Raw genomic sequence first — 21,573 nt, forward strand, 5'->3', positions numbered from 1 at the left:
AACAGAACAGGTCTAGGAAGGGGAGAAGCCACAAACATTTCCACACATTGCTCCATGGAAGTGACTCAGCCCAGACCTGGCATGGCCCCGTCTAGTGATGACAGGCTTATTTTGGCTTGGTAACTCATACAGGCCTCTCTGTCACATGAGATTAGCTGGTGCCAATTTTAGTGACTTAAACCACTGACTTTAGCACCTTCCACCACCAACTGATTCCACGGAAGATACCAACCTACTACTTCACCTCCTGTCCTGAACCTGCTGAGTGGCATTGCTGGTGCCATTATATGGTGGCCAGATACTACCGTCTTGCTGGCTGTATATACATGGGAAGCACATAGATGCCAGAACTAGGGGTGCTGCCACACCCCATGGTTTGAAGTGGTTTCCATTATATAGAGGATTTACAGTTTGGTTCAATGGCTCTCAGCACCCCTGGGTAAGCAGTAGGATCTATATAGACTGTCAAGTGCTGATTTGAAGAGTACTCCACGGCTCCAACTGAAGTCAGTGGGAGCTGCTGGGGCTGTGTAATCCTGAAAATCAAGGCCTAATTCTGTAATGCACTGTGGGGGGATGCACAAAGCACCAGGTTAATCAGTAATAATGTAGTTCTTCCCCCCACCCCTGAGCAATTACAATTCTCTTTCATGTTACTGTATTTTCTATCTAGGAGCCGTGTTCTTTAATCTCCCACCTTAGCTCAAAATGGTTTTGAAAATGTCCTTCCCAACCCCAGTTAGACAGGGATGAGGGCATACAGAATTGCAGCTAACCGTCCTTCGGGAGGGCACGGTACAGTTCCAGAAAGTACAGTGTACTTACAGCATTGAAACCGAGTAAGGTTGCTTAGAGAAAGAGGAAGTTGGACACGGCCGCCTGCTGAATGCGGAGCTTGGATCTCGGAACAAATCACTCACAGTTTGCCATTTGGGCTGCACTCTCCAGCCGCCCAGAACTTCACAACGTATGTGGAGCCAAACTCCTCCGGCTCCTAAAGCACAGCCCCCCTACTATTGACCTAAAGGAGAGTCTCCCTTTGGTCTCAGCAGTGTAGGGCCTAGGATACGTAGTTCAGTAGTTCTGATTACATCCAGGGCACATATACACGGTAGCTAGTTCACAGCACTATGCAGCCGATACGTCTGTTGGGAGCTCCGACGCCCCTTCCAAATCTCTTTGCTACGTTACCAACTTTGGGCCAACGCTGGCTGTGTTCTGAAAGGTTGTTTCTGAAAGGGCAGAGCTAGCCAACGGCTTTACTGTGTGACCCTTCCGGATGCACGTGTGCTATGTAGGCAACTAATTTCCGCGGCGTGTTGTGGTTCTGCTGATGAAACTTACCAGGCTCGCGCTTTCTCCGGGTGTGCTTCAGAACGGCAGAGGAGGAGCCATGGACCCCCAAGGTGTAAATCTGGCCCTGATGCTAACTACTCCTCTGATCCACTGTCCATTAAAGTCAATGGGGGTCCTTCCGTTGAAGGTCTGATCTACTGCTCGCTGCGCTCTCGGGTCAGGACTGAGCCCTGCAGCTGAGATCGAGGACTAGTCAGGCCAAATTCCAGGCAGATTAATGAGGTCAGCTGGGTGGCGGTAAGATGGCCTGATTGGATGGCCTGCCTGTTTGGCTGAAGGGAGCCAGTAGGCCTGTTTTTAAGAACAGCAGCAGCAACCACTCGCTAGCCGCTCAACGCCTCTGCCTGCAGCTGTGATCGCCTCGGCCTTGTTCCTGTCCTGCTCCAGCCCTGCTCTGGTCCTGCTCCACTCCAGCTTCAGCCTTGTGTTCCTTTCCTTGCTGCTGGTTCTAGCTCCGACCCTGACTCCAGCTAAGACCCCGGCTCTGATTCCTGGCTCCAGCTCTGATGCCTGGCATGGGTTCTTGCCTCAGCAGCTGGTTCCCGCCTCCTGACTTCAGCTCTGATTCCTGGCTTTGGTTCCTGATTTAGGCTCTGATCCCTGGTTCTGATTCCCGGTTCCTAGCTCTGACACCTGTCTCAAGTTCCCAGATCCTGATTTAGGCCCTAGTTCCTGGTTCCCAACTCCAGCTCTGACCCCTGGCTCTGGTTCCCAGCTCCCAACTCTGGCTCCAACCCCTGGATCTAGCTCCTGTTTTCTGACTCTAGCACCAACCATTGGCTCTAGTTTCCAGTTTCCAACTTTGGCTCAAACCCTTGACCCCCAGCTCTGGTTTCAGGCTCACACAGTTCAGCTTTAACCATTGAGACAGACTGCGGAGACCTGACACTATATAATCCTGTAATATGGGAATAGTTGGTACCAACCTGCCTACCTCACAGAAGGGACAAGAAAATTTACTTAGTTGCTGTTTGTGCAGGGATTTAAAGATGTAAGAGTAGAGACGGGTCAGTAATTTATGGGGGAAAAATGGAAAAAATAAAACCTGTTCTTGGTTGTTGTGGGGCCTCCTCCCCCCCAAAAAAAAAATTCTTGTGGAAATTTTCCATTGTAGCAATGAAACCAAAATAATTTCCAAACAACCCCCGCCCCCAATATGTTATTTTTTCAATCAAAAACCTGGAATGTTTCATACTAAACAAAAAGTTTCCATGAAAACCTCCATAAAAAGGCCATTTTTGTTTAAAAAAAAGGTTTCGACAAAAAGAGAAAAGAAAAGATTTTGACAGCTCCAGGGTAAAATGTTCAGTCTACGTTTGTTTATATCTTGGCCTTAGGTTACACTTGTAAGCAGAGTCTGAATGAGCGCTCTCCCCTGACATCTAGTGGTGAGCTGTGGAAAAGGACTTCAGGAGCTGATCTCGTTTGCATGGACACACCCACCCTGCCTACATGCTCAGCATGATGGGAGTGCTTGCCCAAATGATCACTTGTTACTGGGGCAGGAGTAATAGAGGGTTGTTATCCTTGTTGTGTGAACTGAGGGCAGCAGAACTGTATGTGGCATACCCCGATGGAGGGACTCACCCTCAACTAAATGGTGCATGCTAGGAAGGGGACATAGGTTCCAAAGCCCTAAGAATTGAGAGAGAGTGGGGATAGGTACTTGTACTTGGTGGTGGAGTGGGCTGTTTAAGTGTCTTAAACACCATTTGACTCTTTCTCTCTCTATGGTATAATAAAAGAGCTGACTTAGACTCAACTGAGAGTCTTGTTACCTGCTACAGAGCTGAAATCACTGATTCTAAGTACTTTGAGACAGTGTTTCTACTGCAAGAGACTGCCCAGTGTGCACCAGCAGTCAGGGTCCCCCACTAACAGCTGACATCACTGAAAGTTGTGTTAAGTGGTGGGCCCTGAAGACATCTTGGTGAGTGGCAAGCTAGGTGGTTGGTGGAGAGGTGTGGCAAGTGGCCAGCGGAGAGGCTGGTGGAGCGGGCCAGAGCAGAGCCCTGCAGAGATGTGTGCCGACTGGCTGGTGGGAAGACGAGCGAGTGCCCAAGCAACAGTGCCTGTAAGGTGCCTCCCTACCCCGACCTCCTCCACACAGGGTGGGAGGTGAACTCTGCAGATGAACCTCTGTCCTTGGGCTACACTGGCCAAGGACAGCAACTGTGAGTGGGGTGCAGAAAAGGGACGGGCACATTAAAGGGACTTTTGGGTTGCTGGACTTAAGACCCTGAGGGGAAAAGAACACTGCCCAACTTACTTGGGGGTGGTTTAGGGTTAGGTTTATGTTTATGAACTCTAGTTGCGGTGTTTTCCCAAACTAATGCTGAGTTAATTCCCTCCTTTTAGTAAAAGTTTTTGATACACTCAGATTCTGTGCTTGCAAGAGGGGGTGGTGTGCAATTGTCCCAGGTAGGGGTAGGGGCTCAAGCCTGTTTTGTGTTATATTGTTGAAAAGGAACCCCTACATACTGAATCCAGCCCCTGTAAATGCTTCCTTCAACTGGCAGAAGGATTACACACTAAAGAACTGATTTCACAATAACACCACCTCTTTATCAAGCTCGTAAGCAGAGTACTTTTCTGCCTGTGCAGATGTGTTTGAGTGAAAGACGGGAAATGCATGTTTCTCTAGAAGGAAGCTCTTTTTAATTGGACTGCGGTTATTTTGGAACAATGTGAAGAAGTTGGAAGAGTATGGAGGAAATCAATAAGATTCATATTTTCTTTTCAGAAATGTAAGGATTACAAGACACAGAGCCCATCTGCTCAGTAACATAGGATGTTGGGAACATCACCCCAAATCACCACTCTCTGCTCTGACAACTCACTGGAGAGAGTCGAAACCAATGTTATTATCCTGATATGTCCATGGACCTAACTAGCTGAGATCGCTTCTCCTTCTGTGACCATGACCACTCATCACAGCTACGATCCACTGGAACAGTGACACTGCCAACCAGAGGAAGAGCTCTGGCCACAGGAGATGGAACATCCATAGGAGCAGGTTCCAGATTATGACAGCTGAGCTAAGAATTAGAGCTGGGTGAAGTTTTTCAGGTGGGAATTTGTTGACAAAAAAGTGCAGATTCGGGTCGATCAAAATATTTTGTAAATTTATTTTAAATGTTCCAAAATGTTTCCATTGAAGGAAAGCCCCCAAAACATTCAGAGATTTGAAACGTTTCATGTTGACATTTCGTCATCAAAACGTTTAGACTTTTCTTTTTAAAATTTCACTCCAATTTTAGTACTTCCAAAAAAAAAAAAAACAGATTTAAAAAAAACCCTCAAAACCAAAGTGAAACGTTTCATTCAACCCCAAATCAAATGTTTTTGATGGTTTTGGTTTGCTGAAAAATTCCTGCTTTGTGTCAACCCAAAACAATCCTCCCCACCCCCCAATTCTTCGATTCAGCCACCAAAAGGAAAAACTGATTGTTTGCTCAGGTCTAATAAGAATGACGCTGGCTGCACAGAGTTAAATACAAAACCAATCTCTTTGCCTCCTCTTTCTCACAATAGCACCTTTATCCTCATACCTACAGATATGTATCATTGTCTAGGTCAGGGGTTCTCAAACTGGGGGTCAGGAGCCCTCAGGGAGTTGCGAGCTGGCAGCCTCCACCCCACGCCCTGCTTTGCCTCCAGCATTTATAATGGTGTTAAATATATAAAAATAAGTTTTTAATTTATAAGGGGGGGGGTCGCACCCAGAGACTTGCTGTGCGAAAGGGGTCACCAGTACAAAAGTTTGAGAACCACTGGTCTAGGTATAGCTGGTTCTGCCTTGGTTCAAGAAGATGGATAGATCCCCTCTCAAGGTCCCTTCAAGCCCTACATTTCTATGATCGTTTCTACTTTTACTCATGGGAGACCCTCACATACTGCAGCACTGGGGGGCCATATAAGAAACTAGAGAAATGGAACATTGCCCCTCTCCAAACAGGAACTTTCTACATTCACTGAAGCCCAAAATAGACACCCACAAGAGCAGGGAGATAGACTAGGTAACCTCTTGAGGTCTCTTCCAGCCCTGCGTTTCTTTGATTCTATGGTTCGTGCCTGACAACAAAGGCAATGGAGTTGGATGACATGGAACATTTGCACTTAAAGGGATTAAACTTCAAAGAGCCAGGGGAAGACAGAGTTTAGAAAACTGCAGGCACATTTTTATTCTATTAGTGCAAGGAAACAATGTGCATTAGCCATGCGACAGAATGCAGTATCTTATCCATGAGCACTTGTTGACTTGAATGAGACCAAGCTACTTGACTGGTACAAGTTTGCACAGGCAAAAGAATGGTAATCAGGACAAAATGGTCCCGGTCTCTAAAAGGCCTGGAGATACATTACAAAGGCCCCATGAATCCCATCGATCTATGGCACTTCAATACAGAAGTGGTGGAAAAGAGCGTTCATTCAATCATGGACTCGCTCTTCTGTCTTCAGTGTCTCATTAATGTGTGAGTCCTGAACAAACCTCACACCTACTGGAAATGAAACACTGCTATGTGTTACAACCTGAAGACCCATTGAGTGTAATGGCCGAGATTTCAGATCATCATATTGATTTGTCAGTCACATTTATTTATTTCCTGGCACAGAACAATAGATCTGAAGAGAGTTCCTGCCCTGGAGAGATTACAGTCTATAAAACAGACATGGAAAGAGATGACTCCCTGGGGAATCAGGTGAAACAAGCAAACCATGAATGAAGCAAGCAATCCATCTCAATTTAACCAGAAGAACAGCAGCAGCAGCAACACACTGTGCATTTGGTGACCTGAGTTCAAGTGGACCGAAGACCAATGGAATGATTGTGATAACAAGACACAGGCCTTCCAAGTAAATGGTGTTTGACAGAAAGGCTGCCACTAACCACTTCCCATCCCGCTATTTTGAACTTGTCAATTTATGTTAATCGAAAAACAGAATTTCCATCCCAAGTGAACATCAGATGCTTTCACGTTTGTTTTCATCCGGAATCAGGATGAAAAGTCAAAATATTGAAATTTGCCACAAAATGAAAAGCTCTGAAAAAAATGTCCGTTTGGAAATGCTGAAAAATCTGGGTGAGCCACCAGGCATCATGGGAGACGTAGTCCAACTGTGGAGCCCAGCCCAGACAAGAGAATGGGGACATGAGCCACTTGAACTACAACCTCCATGAGGCACCACAGCAGCTCAGGCTGATGCAGAAATTAATGATGTCAGGGCCCAAAATGTTTCACATTTCCTGACAGGAAAAAAATAAATCAGAAAGATCAATATTTTCCACACTGAAAATGTCCATTTTGCAAAAACCATGTTGTCTGTTGAAGAAACATTTTGATGGGAAATTCCCAGCCAATGCTCTTCTTAACCCACCTCTCCTTTTTAATACCGCCATTATTAGGTAGGGAAGGGTAGCTCAGTGGTTTGAGCATTGGCCTACTAAACCCAGGATTGTGAGTTCAATTCTTGAAGGGGCCATTTAGGGATTTGAGGCAAAAATCTATCTGGGGATTAGTCCTGCTGTGAGCAGGGGGTTGGACTAGATGACCTCCTGAGGTCCCTGACATTCTATGATTGGCCTTAAGGTGAAGGAGCTGGAACTTCAAGCCCTCGATCACTTGTATCTCTAACTTTGTTTCCTTTAGCATCCCCCTTCCTCTTCTGCCAAGTCCCAACAAGAGTGGTAACTCTGGAGCTGGAGCATTTGAGTGAAACTCATCCCTGTGCAGAGTGCCACACCAATGGCCAGGCACTCATTTGGTGAGCTGGGCAGGAAATAGTTTTTACATCCTGCACAACTTTTCAAGATTTCAAATAAATTCCTTTTTCCATTAACACCAAACCAAAAATCCAACCAACCAACCAAAAAAAAAAAATCTTCAGAAGGTTTTGGTTATGAAAAAAAAAAACTCAACAGCCCTGAATAACCAATAATCATCTGGCTTCGACACAAACCCCAAATGGGGAAGGCCCAAGTTCAAGTCACCAGTCTGACTCGGGGTAGAGGAGGGAATTGAACTTCAACTTCGGTCTCTTGTATCCTCATTGAGTTACCAGGCTGTACAGCATTCTGGGATGTGGTGTGCACGCTCTGTCTTGCTTTGATCAGAAATCCCATCCCGGACCTGAGAAAACGTTGCCAACAAAAGCTTTGCCAAAGCGGGTACATTCTCACATGATGTTCCATTAGAAAATGCTGGCTCACCGAAGCAGAAAAACTATTTTGCTGAAAAATTCCCAATCAGTCTTATTTTGAGGGCTAAGGTGGTGTCTAGATGAACAGGGCTGAATGCCACCCTTAGGGAAGGGCAGTTTGGGTCTAGGAAGCTCTCCCTTTGGGCTGGATAGCAGGGCAGTGAGCTCCACAGAAACAGTAAATGACAAACTGGGCATTATCACTGGCAAGACCATAATTAACCTGGCAGCTAAATACTCGACATGTGGACGGTAATAAGCGAGCGTTAAAGTTATTCTTGATCGGTGTGCCCTCTTGCTGTGCGGAGTGGCCACGCTCGTCACAGCAGCGACCCTCCCACCCCGGGTCGACAGACTTGGGTTCGTACTACTGCCGTAAAAAACAGCTCTGGAGACAGCACTCGCCCCTCTCCCTAGGCTTCAGAGCTCGAGCTACACCGTCTACACAGCTATTTTTAGCACAATAGAGCAAGCCCGAGGCTGTTGACCCAGGCTGGGAGGCTCACTGCTGCTGCCTAGATATCCCCTAGAAGTCCCAATAGAGATCAGGGCCCCATCGCGCTAAGCGCTGTACATACAGTCCCTGCCCCAAAGGCCTTGCAATCTAACCAAAGAGCAGGAGAAAATAAGTATCATTATCTCTCTCTTACAGATAGGGAACTGCAGTGCAGAGAGACGAAGGGACTTGCCCAACATCAGAGATGCTGTTGCAGAGCCACGAATTGAACTCGCAGAGCCAGGAATTGAACCCACAGCTCCTGAGTCCCGGTCCTGTGCCCCCTACAGCCCACGAGTGGCTAAGCTTGGGGCTTGACCTCTCTATTTCGGTCCGTTGGCTGCTATGTGTGTGGGCATTTATTTTTAGTTGCATCATCCTCCCACTGGCTGGGCTGCGTCCAATGGCTGTGTGATATATTTTGTGTTTGTTTTCACAGCTGACAGCCGAGGAAGCCTGAGTGGTATATTGGCAGAGGGGAAATAATTACAAAACACAGGGACTCTAAGCTGCCAGGAGTGTAACGCCCAATCCAGGCAGCTACAGAGAAATGTGCCATTGATTTGTCATCAGTCAAACAGAGGGAGTGGAAGGGAACCGGAGTCAAACACAGTGTTACCTTTTTGTTTGTCCGTAACAAATCCTGTCAGCACCTCTGGGGTAGACGGATAAAAGGCAAAACTTTACTGCTGCCTTGTTCCACAAGAAGGTGACCGGGACACAAACCCATTCAATCAGGTGGCTGCTGTCTCGCTTTCCCCATACACTAGTGCTGCTTCCCCAGGGCTAAGCTGTCCTTAAGGTGGCAGATCTGGCTATAGGAAGATTCCTGTGAGCACCAATCCAGTGCCAGGATGGCCCCAGAATCAGGGGAGCGCAGAAGACGTTGCAAAGCTATATGTGCTTCCCTTCTGAGCTCAGGACCTGGGCCCGTGGAGCTAGAGCTGACAAGGTTCCCGTTAGATTCTCTCAGATGAGTCACAGCTTTGCCCTTCTGGAGGAAGATTCCATTCCACAGTCATAACAAACGGAGACACCACATACCAACCTGGCACCTCGCGGACACGTGCACAGATCTTATCAACAGTATCTAATATACTGCAACGCCAGTTGCCTGCTGCGTTCATTGGCTTGTAGGCGCTGAAATGCCACAAAGAATCTCTCCCTGGAGTCATTACAAGCCCCACCCCTCTCTCTTTTCTGTCCCCATTTTCGGTTGTTATCCATTCTGCTTAGGTCGTCGTTCCAGAGAGTTAATAAGTCCCTGTGAATTCATAGAATCTCTGGGTTGGAAGGGACCTCTAGTCCAACCCCCTGCTCAAAGCAGGACCAAACCCAACTAAATCATCCCAGCCAGGGCTTTGTCAAGCCTGACCTTAAAAACCTCTAAGGAAGGAGATTCCACCACCTCCCTAGGTAACCCATTCCAGTGCTTCACCACCCTCCTAGTGAAAAAGTTTTTCCTAATGTCCAACCTAAACCTCCCCCTCTGCAACTTGAGACCATTACTCCTTGTTCTGTCATCTTCTACCACTGAGAACAGTCTAGATCCATCCTCTTTGGAACCCCCTTTCAGGTAGTTGAAAGCAGCTATCAAATCCCCCCTCATTCTTCTCTTCTGCAGACTTCTCTTCTGCCTGAGGCTTATTCCCTTTTGAACATTATAATCCATGAGTCCTTCATTTAACCATTTTCCCCACAAGAGAATTTCGTGCTTCTGGAAGATCGTGCAGCAATAAGGCCTTGGGTTTGTCTTATCCTTGTAGTGAGGATGCATGATAAAAAAAAAGCCAGCTCTGTGTGTCATCCAGAAGATGATGCCTCCAGCAGTATCGTGTTCCCCTAGCACTATTCAGGGGGCAGGGGTCATTTGAGACTCGAAGGAAAGAAAGCCACCTGCTGAAGTGCCAACATCACTGCCTTCGGCATCTGGATGTCCCCTGGGGATTTCCCAGCCACAAAACTGACCGGGCTCGTACGTTCCAATGAAAACAACCATCGCGGAAGTTACAGCTCAAAATAATAATAAGTGAACATCATGGACCAGATCAACTGGCGTATGTTGGTAGATGATGGACTTGATTGGAGCTCTGCTGAGTCACACCCCAGCAAATCCGGCCCACTATCCCTGCAAAAAGCAGTGCATCAGTGTTCCCAAGATCAATGCACACTACAAATGACACTGTACAGTGCGAGACTGAAGACAAGCTAGAATACATTTGTTGCTAAAACAAGGGCACCAACGCTCATTTCCCTGACAGGACTCATGAGCGAGGGGTCATATGGAAAGAATTCCCGGGCAGGCACACACACAGTGCATGCCCTATCTGTGGAGTAGAGATTGCTGAAAGGGAAAAGCCTTGTAGGGAGAATTTTTGCAAAGTCTGGGAATCTGCCATCCCAGGCATTGCTTCTGGAAACAAGAGGATCCCAGAGAACTGACAGCAAAACACTGCTGAGGGGATGGTTTCAGCGATGGAATTAGATGCATCGCATAGCTAGGCCACACACAGCACTGCAGAACTATTTAATCTCCTGCCTGAAAAAATGCAGGCAGCATTGCTGGTGACTCCTCAGCATGGCCATAATTCTTCACGTGATTTCGCCGGTGAAACCAGGGATGGCTTCACCAGAGACTTTGTCATGCTGCTGATTTTTCCAGGCAGAAAAAGAACATACGTCTGCCGTGCAGGCGTCCTAATCCCTAGGCAGCTGGGGCTAGAAACAAGAGCAACCTAAATGGCAGTTGCACATTGGGTGTGAGTGAGACAGAAAATGGTGTAAGCAGCAAAGAAGGGTAACTGGCACTGATTTGGCATTCAGTAATACCACCTAGCTTGTCCCAGCAGCAGATCTCAAAGGACAGCAATATCACTGTACACCTGGGGAAACTGAGGCTCAGAGGGGCAGTGATTTGCCCAACATCACCCAGCAGCATGACCAGGAATAGAACCCATGTCTCCAGAGTCCCAGTCCAATGCTGTAGCCACTATGAATAAACCACTAGACTCTGTTAACTCAGTGTGGATTCAGGCCTGAGCCCTGCTCTGCTGTGTACCACAAAGGAGTAGAAAAGCAGCTGGAGCTCCCGAGCTGGGGATTCTCCCATCAGAGGAGATTAACACACCTAGCTCCTACACTACCCCTGCAATCCTCAGCACGGGGGGCGGGGACGTCAGGATTATTGAAGGGAAGAGAGCATGGGTGGACAACGCTGTGCTCCAGCAATCCCTAGCTGGCAGATCCTCCCTAGGAGTCACCCCTCGACACAAGTAGTTCAGTGCAGCCCTGTGGGAAATAGCTTTCACACTCCCCCTCTCCAGCATCTCTGCTGTACTCAGTAGCTACGGCCACAGCCGAGGTCTGAGGCCTGGGCATGCAAAGCAAGCGTAAGGATGGTCTCTGTGGGGACCAAATTCAGTCCTTCCTACAAGCAGGTGCAACTCCCAGTGAATTCAACGGAAGTTGCACTTAGGCTGGGGGCTGAATTTAGTCACAGGTGTACTGAGGATGGTGCAGGCTTATGATAAATGATGGTGCACCTGAGCTATATCCTATTCCAAGCTAAGCGGATAAGGATGCCTAGAGTCAACCTCGCACAAGATTTTTCCATGTAAATGGTCATTTTCAGATGCTCGTATCTTCCACGGATTTTTATCCTTCGGGTCCAAACGGGGCATGTTTTTTTTTCTTGGCCTGGGAATGGATTTGTACACAAACTTTGAGCCCAAATGGTCTGGCCGTTTTCAAGAAATAGTGGAAACAAAGGTCACTTTTGACTCTATGCATTGAATAAATCAGGGGTCCAGCCGAAACAAAACATGATGTGACCGCGTTGTTAAAGTGTGTTGTAATGCACACGCACACAGAGGCAGATTTCAGGTTGCATGGGCTGCCTGACATTTCCTCACGTTTGAGTGCTTTGTAACCTTAATGCTTTTCTAATGTAGTGATTCGTAGGGAATTTCTTAGATTGCTTACATTAGATCAGGGGTGGCCAACCTGTGGCTCCGGAGCCGCATACGGCTCTTCAGAAGTTAATATGCAGCTCCTTGCACAGGCACCGACTCCAGGGCTGGAGCTACAGGTGCCAACTTTCCAATGTGCCGGGGGTGCTCATTGCTCAACCCCTGGCTCTGCCACAGGCCCTGCCCCCACTCCACCCCTTCCCACCCCCTCCCTTGAGCCTGCTGCGTCCTTGCTCTCTCCCCCTCCACACCCCCCCCCAGCTCCCTGCATGCCATGAAACAGCTGATCGGGAGGTGCCGGGAGAGAGGGGGAGGCACTGATTGGCAGGGCTACCGGTGGGCAGGAAGTGCTGGGAACCGGGGGGGGGGAAGCTGATGGGGTGGGGGCTGCTGACGTATTACTGTGGCTCTTTGGCAATGTACATAGGTAAATTCTGGCTCCTTCTCAGGCTCAGGTTGGCCACCTCTGCGTTAGATAGATGATGATATTTATTATGGACATGGTAACAATATAAAACAGCAAATCTGTAACTGTTGGTTATGATATAGACTATGCATTAAAAACATCTCTTAAATACAGAATAATGTTTGCAACCCCAAAGAAATATATTTTAAAGGGATATTCTACAGATTCAGGTTTTACAAATGAGAGACAAAGTTCCTGATATTTTTACCTCTTGTGTATTTTAGATCTATGCTTTCCAGGTAACATTTTTAAATGTGTGAAGATTTCTATGTTTAGGGGCTGATTTTATAGTGAATTACACATGTGACTATCAGGCGTAGTAATTCCCTGAGAGCCCCTAGAATTATACCACGGTAAAGCTAGAAGAAGAAGAGAATCAGGCTCATAAAATTTAACGAAGAAATTTTGCGAATATGGCATCAGAGCTTGAGCCAACGTAAATCAATGTAGCTCCATTGCAGCTAATGGGACTATGTCAATTTCCACCAGCTGAAGTACTGGCCTGACATATTCAGTTCCAGAGGGGAGTCCATAGGTCTGACTCTGCTCTCATTTACACAGAAGTAAATTAAGAGTCACTCTGTTAAAGTCAATGGAGTTACACCAGTTTTAACTGGCAGAAGATCAAAATGAGAGCGCAGTATAGAGCTACATGCATGACTGATTTTGCAGTTTGTTTGCAGCACACACAATTGTTTTGGGTTGACCCTGAAATGCAAATTTTTCAACTGATGAAACAGTTGGGAAAAAAAAATTGTCTCGGGTCAAATCCCCAAACATTTCATTTCATTTTTGAATTTTTAAAAACTTTTAAATTTGTTTAAAATACAATTGAAGTAAATTTGTTTGTAATAAAATATCAAAATGTTTTGTTTCAAAACTAGTGAAACAAAATGTTTAGATTTCTTTTAGTTTTGTTTAGGTCTTTTTTTTTTTTTTGGACCAAAACCAATCTGGTGACATGGACACAAATTCATGACATGTTTCAGTCAACCTGAATCTGCATTGTTCAGCAAATAAAAGTTGCATCTGAAACATTTCATCCCGCCCTACCCCGATGACACTTTCTTCTCTGATCTTGCTCCTATCCTGAAGTTCACCGCAATTTGCTATCAAAGTAGAATGAGGGTCTCCATGTCTGTCTTTGATTCCATCTATGAAACAGGGCCGCCCAGAGGATTCAGGGGGCCTGGGGCAAAGCGGGGGAGCTGCAGCACTTGTACTCACCCGGCGGCGGTCCGGATCTTTGGTGGCATTTCGGCAGCGGGGGGGCTTCAGTCGCTCCACGTCTTTGGCAGCACTGAAGGGCCCCCCGCTACCGAACTGCCACTGAAGACCCAGACCGCTGCCGGGCCAGGGCTCGCGGAGCCCCTGCAGAGCCCAGGGCAAATTGCCCCACTTCCTCCCTCCCCCCCCGGTGGACCTGCTGTGAAATCTATTAGGAAAAAAAAAATCCCACACGAATCAGATTTGATTCAGATACCTGAACGTGAATCCAAATAAAAAGTTCTGTCTGCCTGTGACAGATGTGGTGACGATGGAAGGATAGGTAACTCCCTGAGCATAAGAAAATGCATGCGGTGTGACTATGGACATGGTTTAGTAATGTTTACAATGACCATGTTTAGTTGACTGGGTGTGTGTTTTTTTCCTAGCATAAAACACATGTGGGTTTTTAAAATACATGTAGTTCATATGGACCAAAATATGTCTGGGTCCTGGAGATACAGGAGGTATAAATGCTATCCCTGCACTGTGCCTGTATTCCAGTTTAAACCAGCCCTACACGCGCGCGCACAGACAGTTCCTTGCACATTAACTGCGTCCCTGAAAGCACTTCATAAAACCAACAGCCTGAAAATTACAGGACCTAATTTCACTCCATTTGCTTTTCACCAGTGTCACTACACTGATTTTGAGGGAGTGGCTCCTGATTTATACCAACAGAACTGAAAGGAAAATTAGGTCAGGGCGGAGTGAATATCAGCAGCATGACTACTAGAACATCCCAGCATTCCTGTATGCGTAGCCGCATCTCAAACCAAGATTGCTTCCCCCAGGTTAATAAATGTTCTGATGGGCCATTTACATCAGCGCAGGTTGGCATTTATTATAATGTAATTGTTATCGTGATGCTGACTCCTCTTCCACTGTACAGTTTTATTTACAGGACTAAGCAGTTTAAAAGTAATTTGCAACACAGATAGGAGGTTGTGGAGACATCTAATCATGTTATAGTTTCAGGAATGGGAACTCTAATGCCTTTATTATTAACAACATCCTTATTAGAGTAAAACTTGGCACTTATGTATATCTATAATTCTAGATGCTTTTAGAACATTTAAAACACAATCCTGAGCCAATCTAATTTTATCCAGTTAAGTGAATAAAAAGGACTGTCCAGGGATTAAGGAAACATTTGCAAAGCAATCAATCAATTAGCAGTTCCCATAACACTACTCCACACCTCAAACTCCCACCTCCCACCAAAGCACTCTGTGAACACTAATGAATTAGTCCTCCCTGCGTGCGAGAGAAGTATTATCCTTATTACATAGAAGGGGAAACTGAGGCACAGTGAGGCAAAGGAAATCATCCAGGGATCTGCGGCAGCTGACCAGAAAACCAAGTGAACCAGCAGCAAGTTGCAGGCAAAGATGGATGAGGAACAGAAGATTGCTTAACCTATAAACAGAGTTCCATACCTGCCGTCCTTCTCTGCTGTACAGCTAACCACTTTAGTATTGGATGAGGGCCAATGTAATCATCATTGTCATTTGTCTTCCTAGATCCTAGTTCAATATGATGGATCAGATCCTGCTTCCAATGAAGTCAACCAAGGCCTCATTTTCAGAGCACTCACAGCTCCCATTTACTTTGACTGACGCTATGGGCAGTCAGTACTTTTGAAGATCAGGCCCTCTGAGTTTGAATGCACAAAGAATGCAAGATCAGGGAACTGTTACATGGAAAAACATTCACCTGGCAGTGAAAGAACTCCCCTAAACCTATGTATGGCAGATGTACAAGCACTGGAATGATGGTACAATGGTCAGAGAACTTTCCTCACCTCTCTCCCTCTCCACAATCACTCTTTTATTGGTGATCATGGCATGCACCGGAGGATTTGTTGCAAAGTAGTTTCAGTTCTGCTAACCAGAAGAGACATTTCAGTGGTCACAAAGGACCTTCCTCTGCAGGAAAAACCTTCACATCCTGAGTCAGACAAATAGTGAATAGGGCCACCCAGCCTCAGAATGAGTTGGGCTACCCATTTCGCTTCCACATTTTCACGGCTACATTTACCACATTTCCCTTTTTAAGGCAAAACGACTGGGCCCCAAGTTTGGATTTCCCTGACACCAGGGTAGGTCAGGAGTGATTCCATTCAAGCCAGCAGAATTACAATAATATGAAGCTGGCTTGACAGCGACATGGGGCCCGTGGTGTTTGGAAAGCGGACTTGAGTCTGACACTCATCGCACAATGAGTTAAAGATTCTCCAATTTGAGGCACAGAACATAAGCAGCACAAAAAAGGTTGGACGTGGCTTTTCACTACGGCAGCTGTGACCTAGAGAAACCCAAGATGAAGAGGTTCTCATTGGCCCATCCCGTACTTGGCTGCCCCTTCTAAGAATGTCAAGAAGAGGGCCAAGCACCAATTGCGATGTGATATTTTCTCCCTCTGTGGACATTTGCCCACGGTTCCATTGTGATGGACAGAAAATGGAAGAAAAGCAGATCCTGTTCTGCAAAGTTTACAGGCCAAACACTGAGAATACAGACCACCCATAGTGTTTCTTATATGTACAGGTTGAGATAGATCATGTATGAGGCCTGGGTGTAAGAACATCTTCACTGATGTAGTTGGAAGATCACATATGCCACTAACCAGCTCTTATACAATGGTGAGAATCAGAAGTAATTTCACAGGAGGGTAGGAAAGATGACCTAGACGAGGGGTACTAGATTGGGCCTCAGGAAACCTTGAGCTTAATTCCTGGCTCAAACACGAAGTTCCTATATGACACTGAGGATCTGGGCCTTAAAGTGGCATGACCAAAGGTATTTAGGCACCTAATTCCTGTTGATTCCCATAGGAGTTAGGTACCTAAATACCTTTGAGGATCTGGGTCATAGTCTACCCCAGGCCTCAGTTCCTAGTCTGTCAAATTAGGCTAATACCTTTCTACTTTAAATCCATTAATGCCTGTAAGACACTCAGATACTGCAGTGATAAGGACTTTATAGCTAGACAGAAGTCAATGGAGTTGCACCAGTGTGAACTGGTATAAGTGAGAGAAGAAGGCCTGTTAAATCTATTCATTTTTGTTAATCATTTTGATTCGTGTAGTTAGTACTCACGGCAAAAAAATCCTATTGGGTTAGATTCATCTCTGGGTCAACTCCATGGTTGTGACACCACTCCATGACACTAGTCATGAGCTTGGCTCATAATGTTTTAAAACGATTGTACAAAGAAACTGAGTCAGAAACAACGCACATACCCTGCCAGCCAGAGTACCAGCCAAGATTCTCTGTCCATGGTCCCATCTGACTCCAGATGCCCATGGTATGTGGTACAGTAACATAATGCAATTCAGCAGTCCTCTCTCTTTCTCCATTCTGAAGACCACTTCATGAATGAAAGAAACCCTCGCACGGACCCACTCCCCTCCCAGTATGCTCCGACTACCTCACCCGCCCTCCTCCCCCTATTTGTCTCTCAGGATTTTTCATGCTGCTGATCAACAAAACAGGACTCACGATCCCTGGTGGTTGATGACAATCTTTAGAAAACCAGCGCTGAAGTGCCTGCGGACTATAGTAACATTCTGCTAATGTTCATTCCAAGTATGACTCCTACCACTCTTCTTTGCATTTAATTTTCTCTAGCTCTGTTAACCTCTAACCATAATCTTCTAAAAAGCATATGCATGATTGAAACAGAATTCAATGCATGTACATATAGGCTGAAATTGTCAAAGACACCTAGTTAATTGAACTGGGTGTTCAATTATCTTTGAAAAACTTCAACCACACGCTGTATATGATCAATGTTTACATACATATAATACCTCTTCGAGCGGCTTTGTAGTCCTGTCAGCAGAAATCAAGGATTTTAAGTATCATAAAGGGTTCTGTTATCATGAGGTTATCTTTAATGGAGTAGCAATGTGTGTGCGGCAGATGGTATAGCAACCTTCAGAAAGATGCTGGAATTACAATAAAGGTTTCTAAGGACAGTGAATACAATGGACCTTCCATGAAAGAGTCGGTTTCTTTAGATACATTTCCATCAACCTCCCTATCAATGAGTAGTGGAATGAGAAAGTCAGAAGTTGGCCAGTGGTTTTCACATATGTCTAAATGGGTGCAGGTTACAGATCTATGGAATCATCCTGGGTCACCTAATTTGCAATTTGAGCACTGGAAAAATGTAGAGCCTGATTTTGCATTCACTTACATCAATTTCACACTGATGTGACTCAGGCCATAGAGGAAACATGGTTTATACTCCACTGGCTGATTTGACCAGCCCAGACTGATCTTTGAATCTGGAAGAAAGTGGAATTTGCAGAGCGATTTGAATGACTGAAATCTCATTCGACGCATACATGCCGAAACACTTTCCACTAGTCATGTTCATGGCTCAGATTCTCATCTTAGTTACACCACTGGAAAGCTGAAGTCAGTGACATTACCCTGGTTTTACATCAAAGGTAAACGAAAATACATCTATTGCTTTTCTCTGAAGCCTTCGGCACTGGCTGCTGCAAGAGGCAGGATAGCAGGCAATCAATCAGCAGTTTGAAGTGATATGGCAGATATTATATCCTGGTTTTCCTGCGTGAGTGTCTGAGTTATGTAGCATCAAGGGGAAAGTTTACAAGAGCAGTTAAAACACCTGACTACAATAGTTTTATGACACTGAACTTTTTGTTTCATACTGACCAGAGCAGGACTGCTATTTAAAACTTTTCAAGGACAGACCAATTAATCATCACAGTGAATTAAAAGGAAAACAGCGCTAAGCAATCCCAGATCCCATGGCAAAGTTATCGCCGTTTCAGCTTTGGTTCTGAAACACATTGCAACTCTTTGGCTCTCTGGAGTTCTCCTTAGCATTCATGCACTGATATCACCCATCCTAGCAAAGGCATTTGCAAAAGCTGATCTCTGGCACTATTCTGTCTCACCCACCAACAGAAGCTGAGGTCTAGCAAAGTCTGGTAAATATACTGAAAGTAAGAGAGGAAAAAAATAATCATCATTGCACTACAATGAGAAAATAAACAGCGATGTAGCAATACAAGGAAACAGACAGTTAAAAGGAAGCCAAGGTTGACCCAGAAGAGGAGCTAGTTTATGATTTGTTCCTATTAATCACAGAGCACCAGGAGGTTAGTGCATATACAAAGCACAGATAAAGACATTTTCAACCCACAGGCTTTACAGTATAAGGGCCCAATCCTGCAAACGCTTGCACAAGTAACTGGGGCAGCCTCCATAGGCGCTGGAACTAGGGGTGCTGCCGCACCCCCTGGCTTGAAGTGGTTTCCATCATATACAGGGTTTACAGTTTGATTCAATGGCTCTCAGCACCCGCACTATACAAATTGCTCCAGCACCCTCGGCCGCCTCTTCGACTGCTCACAGGAGTGAAGTTGCTATTGTGCGTACATGTTTCCAGGATCGGGCCCCAAATGATTTCCTCACACTTCTAGGATTGAAGTCAGTGAGAATTTTGCCACAGATTTCAGTGGGAGCAGGATCCGGCTCGGATCCCTGTGCTTACGTGAGTTCCCCATTTCCCCATATCATTTGCTCCCCAGCTCAAGTGCTGGATACCCGCTGTTTATGTTCTGCTCCAAAAGGAAAGCACTGACTTTAATTTATGCTGAAAATCCAGCCCACCTGGGCTCTGGAATGGAAGGTGCTGGATATTCCAAGCTGACCAAACCCAGAAATTGCTTCATTGTCTCATTTCACAGGCCCGGAGGAGTGGGGACCCGGGAGAGCCGTGCCAGAGGAGAGAGGCAAAGCCAGGGTGGCGTGGCTTTGCCCATGCTGTGACATTCCATCGGACTGGGCATACGCTTTCACGGGCTATGTGGGTTCTAGCCCACGAAAGCTTACGCCCAAATAAATGTATTCGTCTCTAAGGTGCCACAAGGACTCCTCGTTGTTTTTGCTGATACAGACTAACACGGCTGCCCCTCTGAACCCCGTCTCCATTGAATTGGTTTGACTTTGTCCATGAGCGATCAGAAAAGGGACCCTGGCTTCTAGGGGAAAACTCGGTCATGGAACTGAAGGGACAGAGAGCAAATGAAACCGACTCCCGTCCGGCAAACCGGGGCTAGCCCCAGTCACCCCTGGAGCACCCTCTCCAACACACCGGGGTGCCGCTGAAGGAATGTTGTGGGTTTATTGGCTATGAAAGGGAATGGCTGCAAGCCAGGGTTTGGATGAAGGGGGGAAATGCAGCCTCAGCTGCTCCTCAATCTTCCATCCTGCCTCAGTAAAATACAGCAGTTGGCTTCATTGAACAGAGTGTGAGGAGAGGAGCTTCAAGGAGCAGCGCTGGGGTCCCCTGGTGAAATAGTCCAGTAAAGACCCGGTTTCCTACTGACAGTGAAATATTACAAATAATCGAACACTAGGAGAAAAAACTTCCCGGTGGCTTCTGCACTGTCCTGCGGGGGCGGAGGGAGCCGGGCAAGCCGAGGGGCTTGATCCGCAGAAAGGGATGGTGGAAATCACAGACAGACAAGCCCCACTGGGTTATCGGGGGCACCCAGATCCAGGCATCGGCGTAACCACCCGGCACGTACCCGGGCGCTTTGCCCCGGTGAGAGTCAAATGCCCTGAACGCCGCAGCTTGCACCCAACGCCTTTCGGAGTCTATCCCACAACAACCGAACCGACCTGCCCCAGCATGCAGCGTCCGCCGAGCGCCGACAAACCACTTCGCAACTCGGCGAAAGTTTCTCCCCGCGAAATCCGGCCGGAGCGCGAATGAACGATCCGGCTCTGAGCCGGGAGCCGAGCGCTCAGCTGCGCCCGGACACGCCGGGAAGGCGCTGGGCAAGGGGAGCGGAGCAGCACGAAGGCGCCCCGGAGCCGTGCACTTACCCAGGCGAGCAGGCAGCTGAACACCGAGAGCCAGAGGCAGGCTGCGGGCGGCTCCATGCCGGCCGGGGGGCAGGAGAAAGGGGGGGTCCCCGGTTCCGGAATCCCGCACGGCTGCCGCGGGGAGCTCGGGCGAGGGATCCCGGCCCGGGCTGGAGGTGGGTGTTGCCTTCCCGGGATCCCGGCGCAACGCACCTGGCGCGGCTCAAGCCCCAGCCATCTCCGCCGCTCCGCGCTGCCCCGGTGCCACTGGGCGCCTCCCCCGCGCTCCTCGCAGCGAATCCCGGGCCGGCGGGAGGAGGGAGAGTCACGCCGCAGCCGGGCCGCCCCTGCGGCTCCGCCCCCCAGCTGGGCAAGGGCGCGGGGGATCGGCCAGTGGGCGCGGGCAGGTGCCGGGGAGTCCGGCAGGTCGCGGAGGGGGTGGAGGCGGCGGCGCCGCGGGGCAGGCGCTGGATCCGGGGCCGGCAGGTGCAGCGGGAGCGCGGGCGGTTCAGACCGTTCCCCGCCCGGTGCACGTGTGAGCAGGGCCAGGGGCGCCGCCTGGCTGCGCCTTCCCCGCTGCAGGGCGCCAAGAAACGAGCCCGGCCCGTCGGGGAGCTCGGCCAGCGAGCCTCGCCCCCCTCTCCCCTGCGGGTAGCGCGGGGCCGGGCAAGGGAGGCTGGGCCTCCCCAGACAGCCAGGCGTGGCCCGGCCCCTCCGCTTCTCCCCCGACAGCCCCGTCTCCTGCCCCATCCACCCCTGCTCCCATTCACCCCGCTTCTCGCCCCCGACCGCCCCCCCTACTCCTGCCCCATCCAACCCCCCTGCTCCCATCCGACCTCCCCACTTCTCACCCCCGACAACCCCCGCCCGGACTTCTGCCCCATCCAACCTCCCTGCTCCCATCCACCCCCCCCCCCCGCTCCTGGCCCATTCAGCCCCTGCTCCCATCCAACCGCCTGCTTCTCG

At 47.9% G+C, this 21,573-nt stretch overlaps 1 protein-coding gene across 5 annotated transcripts in view; it reads right to left on the bottom strand.

The window, feature by feature from the left end:
- Positions 1-20,839, bottom strand: part of VIPR1 (vasoactive intestinal peptide receptor 1) — a 175,516-nt gene extending 154,677 nt beyond the window's left edge. For 4 of the 5 annotated variants that reach the window (XM_039526908.1, XM_039526907.1, XM_039526906.1 and 1 more), the window contains exon 1: positions 20,629-20,746. In XM_039526908.1, coding sequence (XP_039382842.1) covers positions 20,629-20,685 — 57 coding nt within the window. In that variant the 5' untranslated portion in view covers positions 20,686-20,746. Of the gene's footprint in view, positions 1-20,628; positions 20,747-20,820 lie in introns of those variants that run through there. The other variant, XM_039526909.1, reaches the window with a different exon arrangement.
- Positions 20,840-21,573: the final 734 nt, after the last annotated feature.

Source organism: Mauremys reevesii, linkage group 2 (assembly GCF_016161935.1).
Source record: "Mauremys reevesii isolate NIE-2019 linkage group 2, ASM1616193v1, whole genome shotgun sequence".
Taxonomy (NCBI): domain Eukaryota; kingdom Metazoa; phylum Chordata; order Testudines; family Geoemydidae; genus Mauremys; species Mauremys reevesii.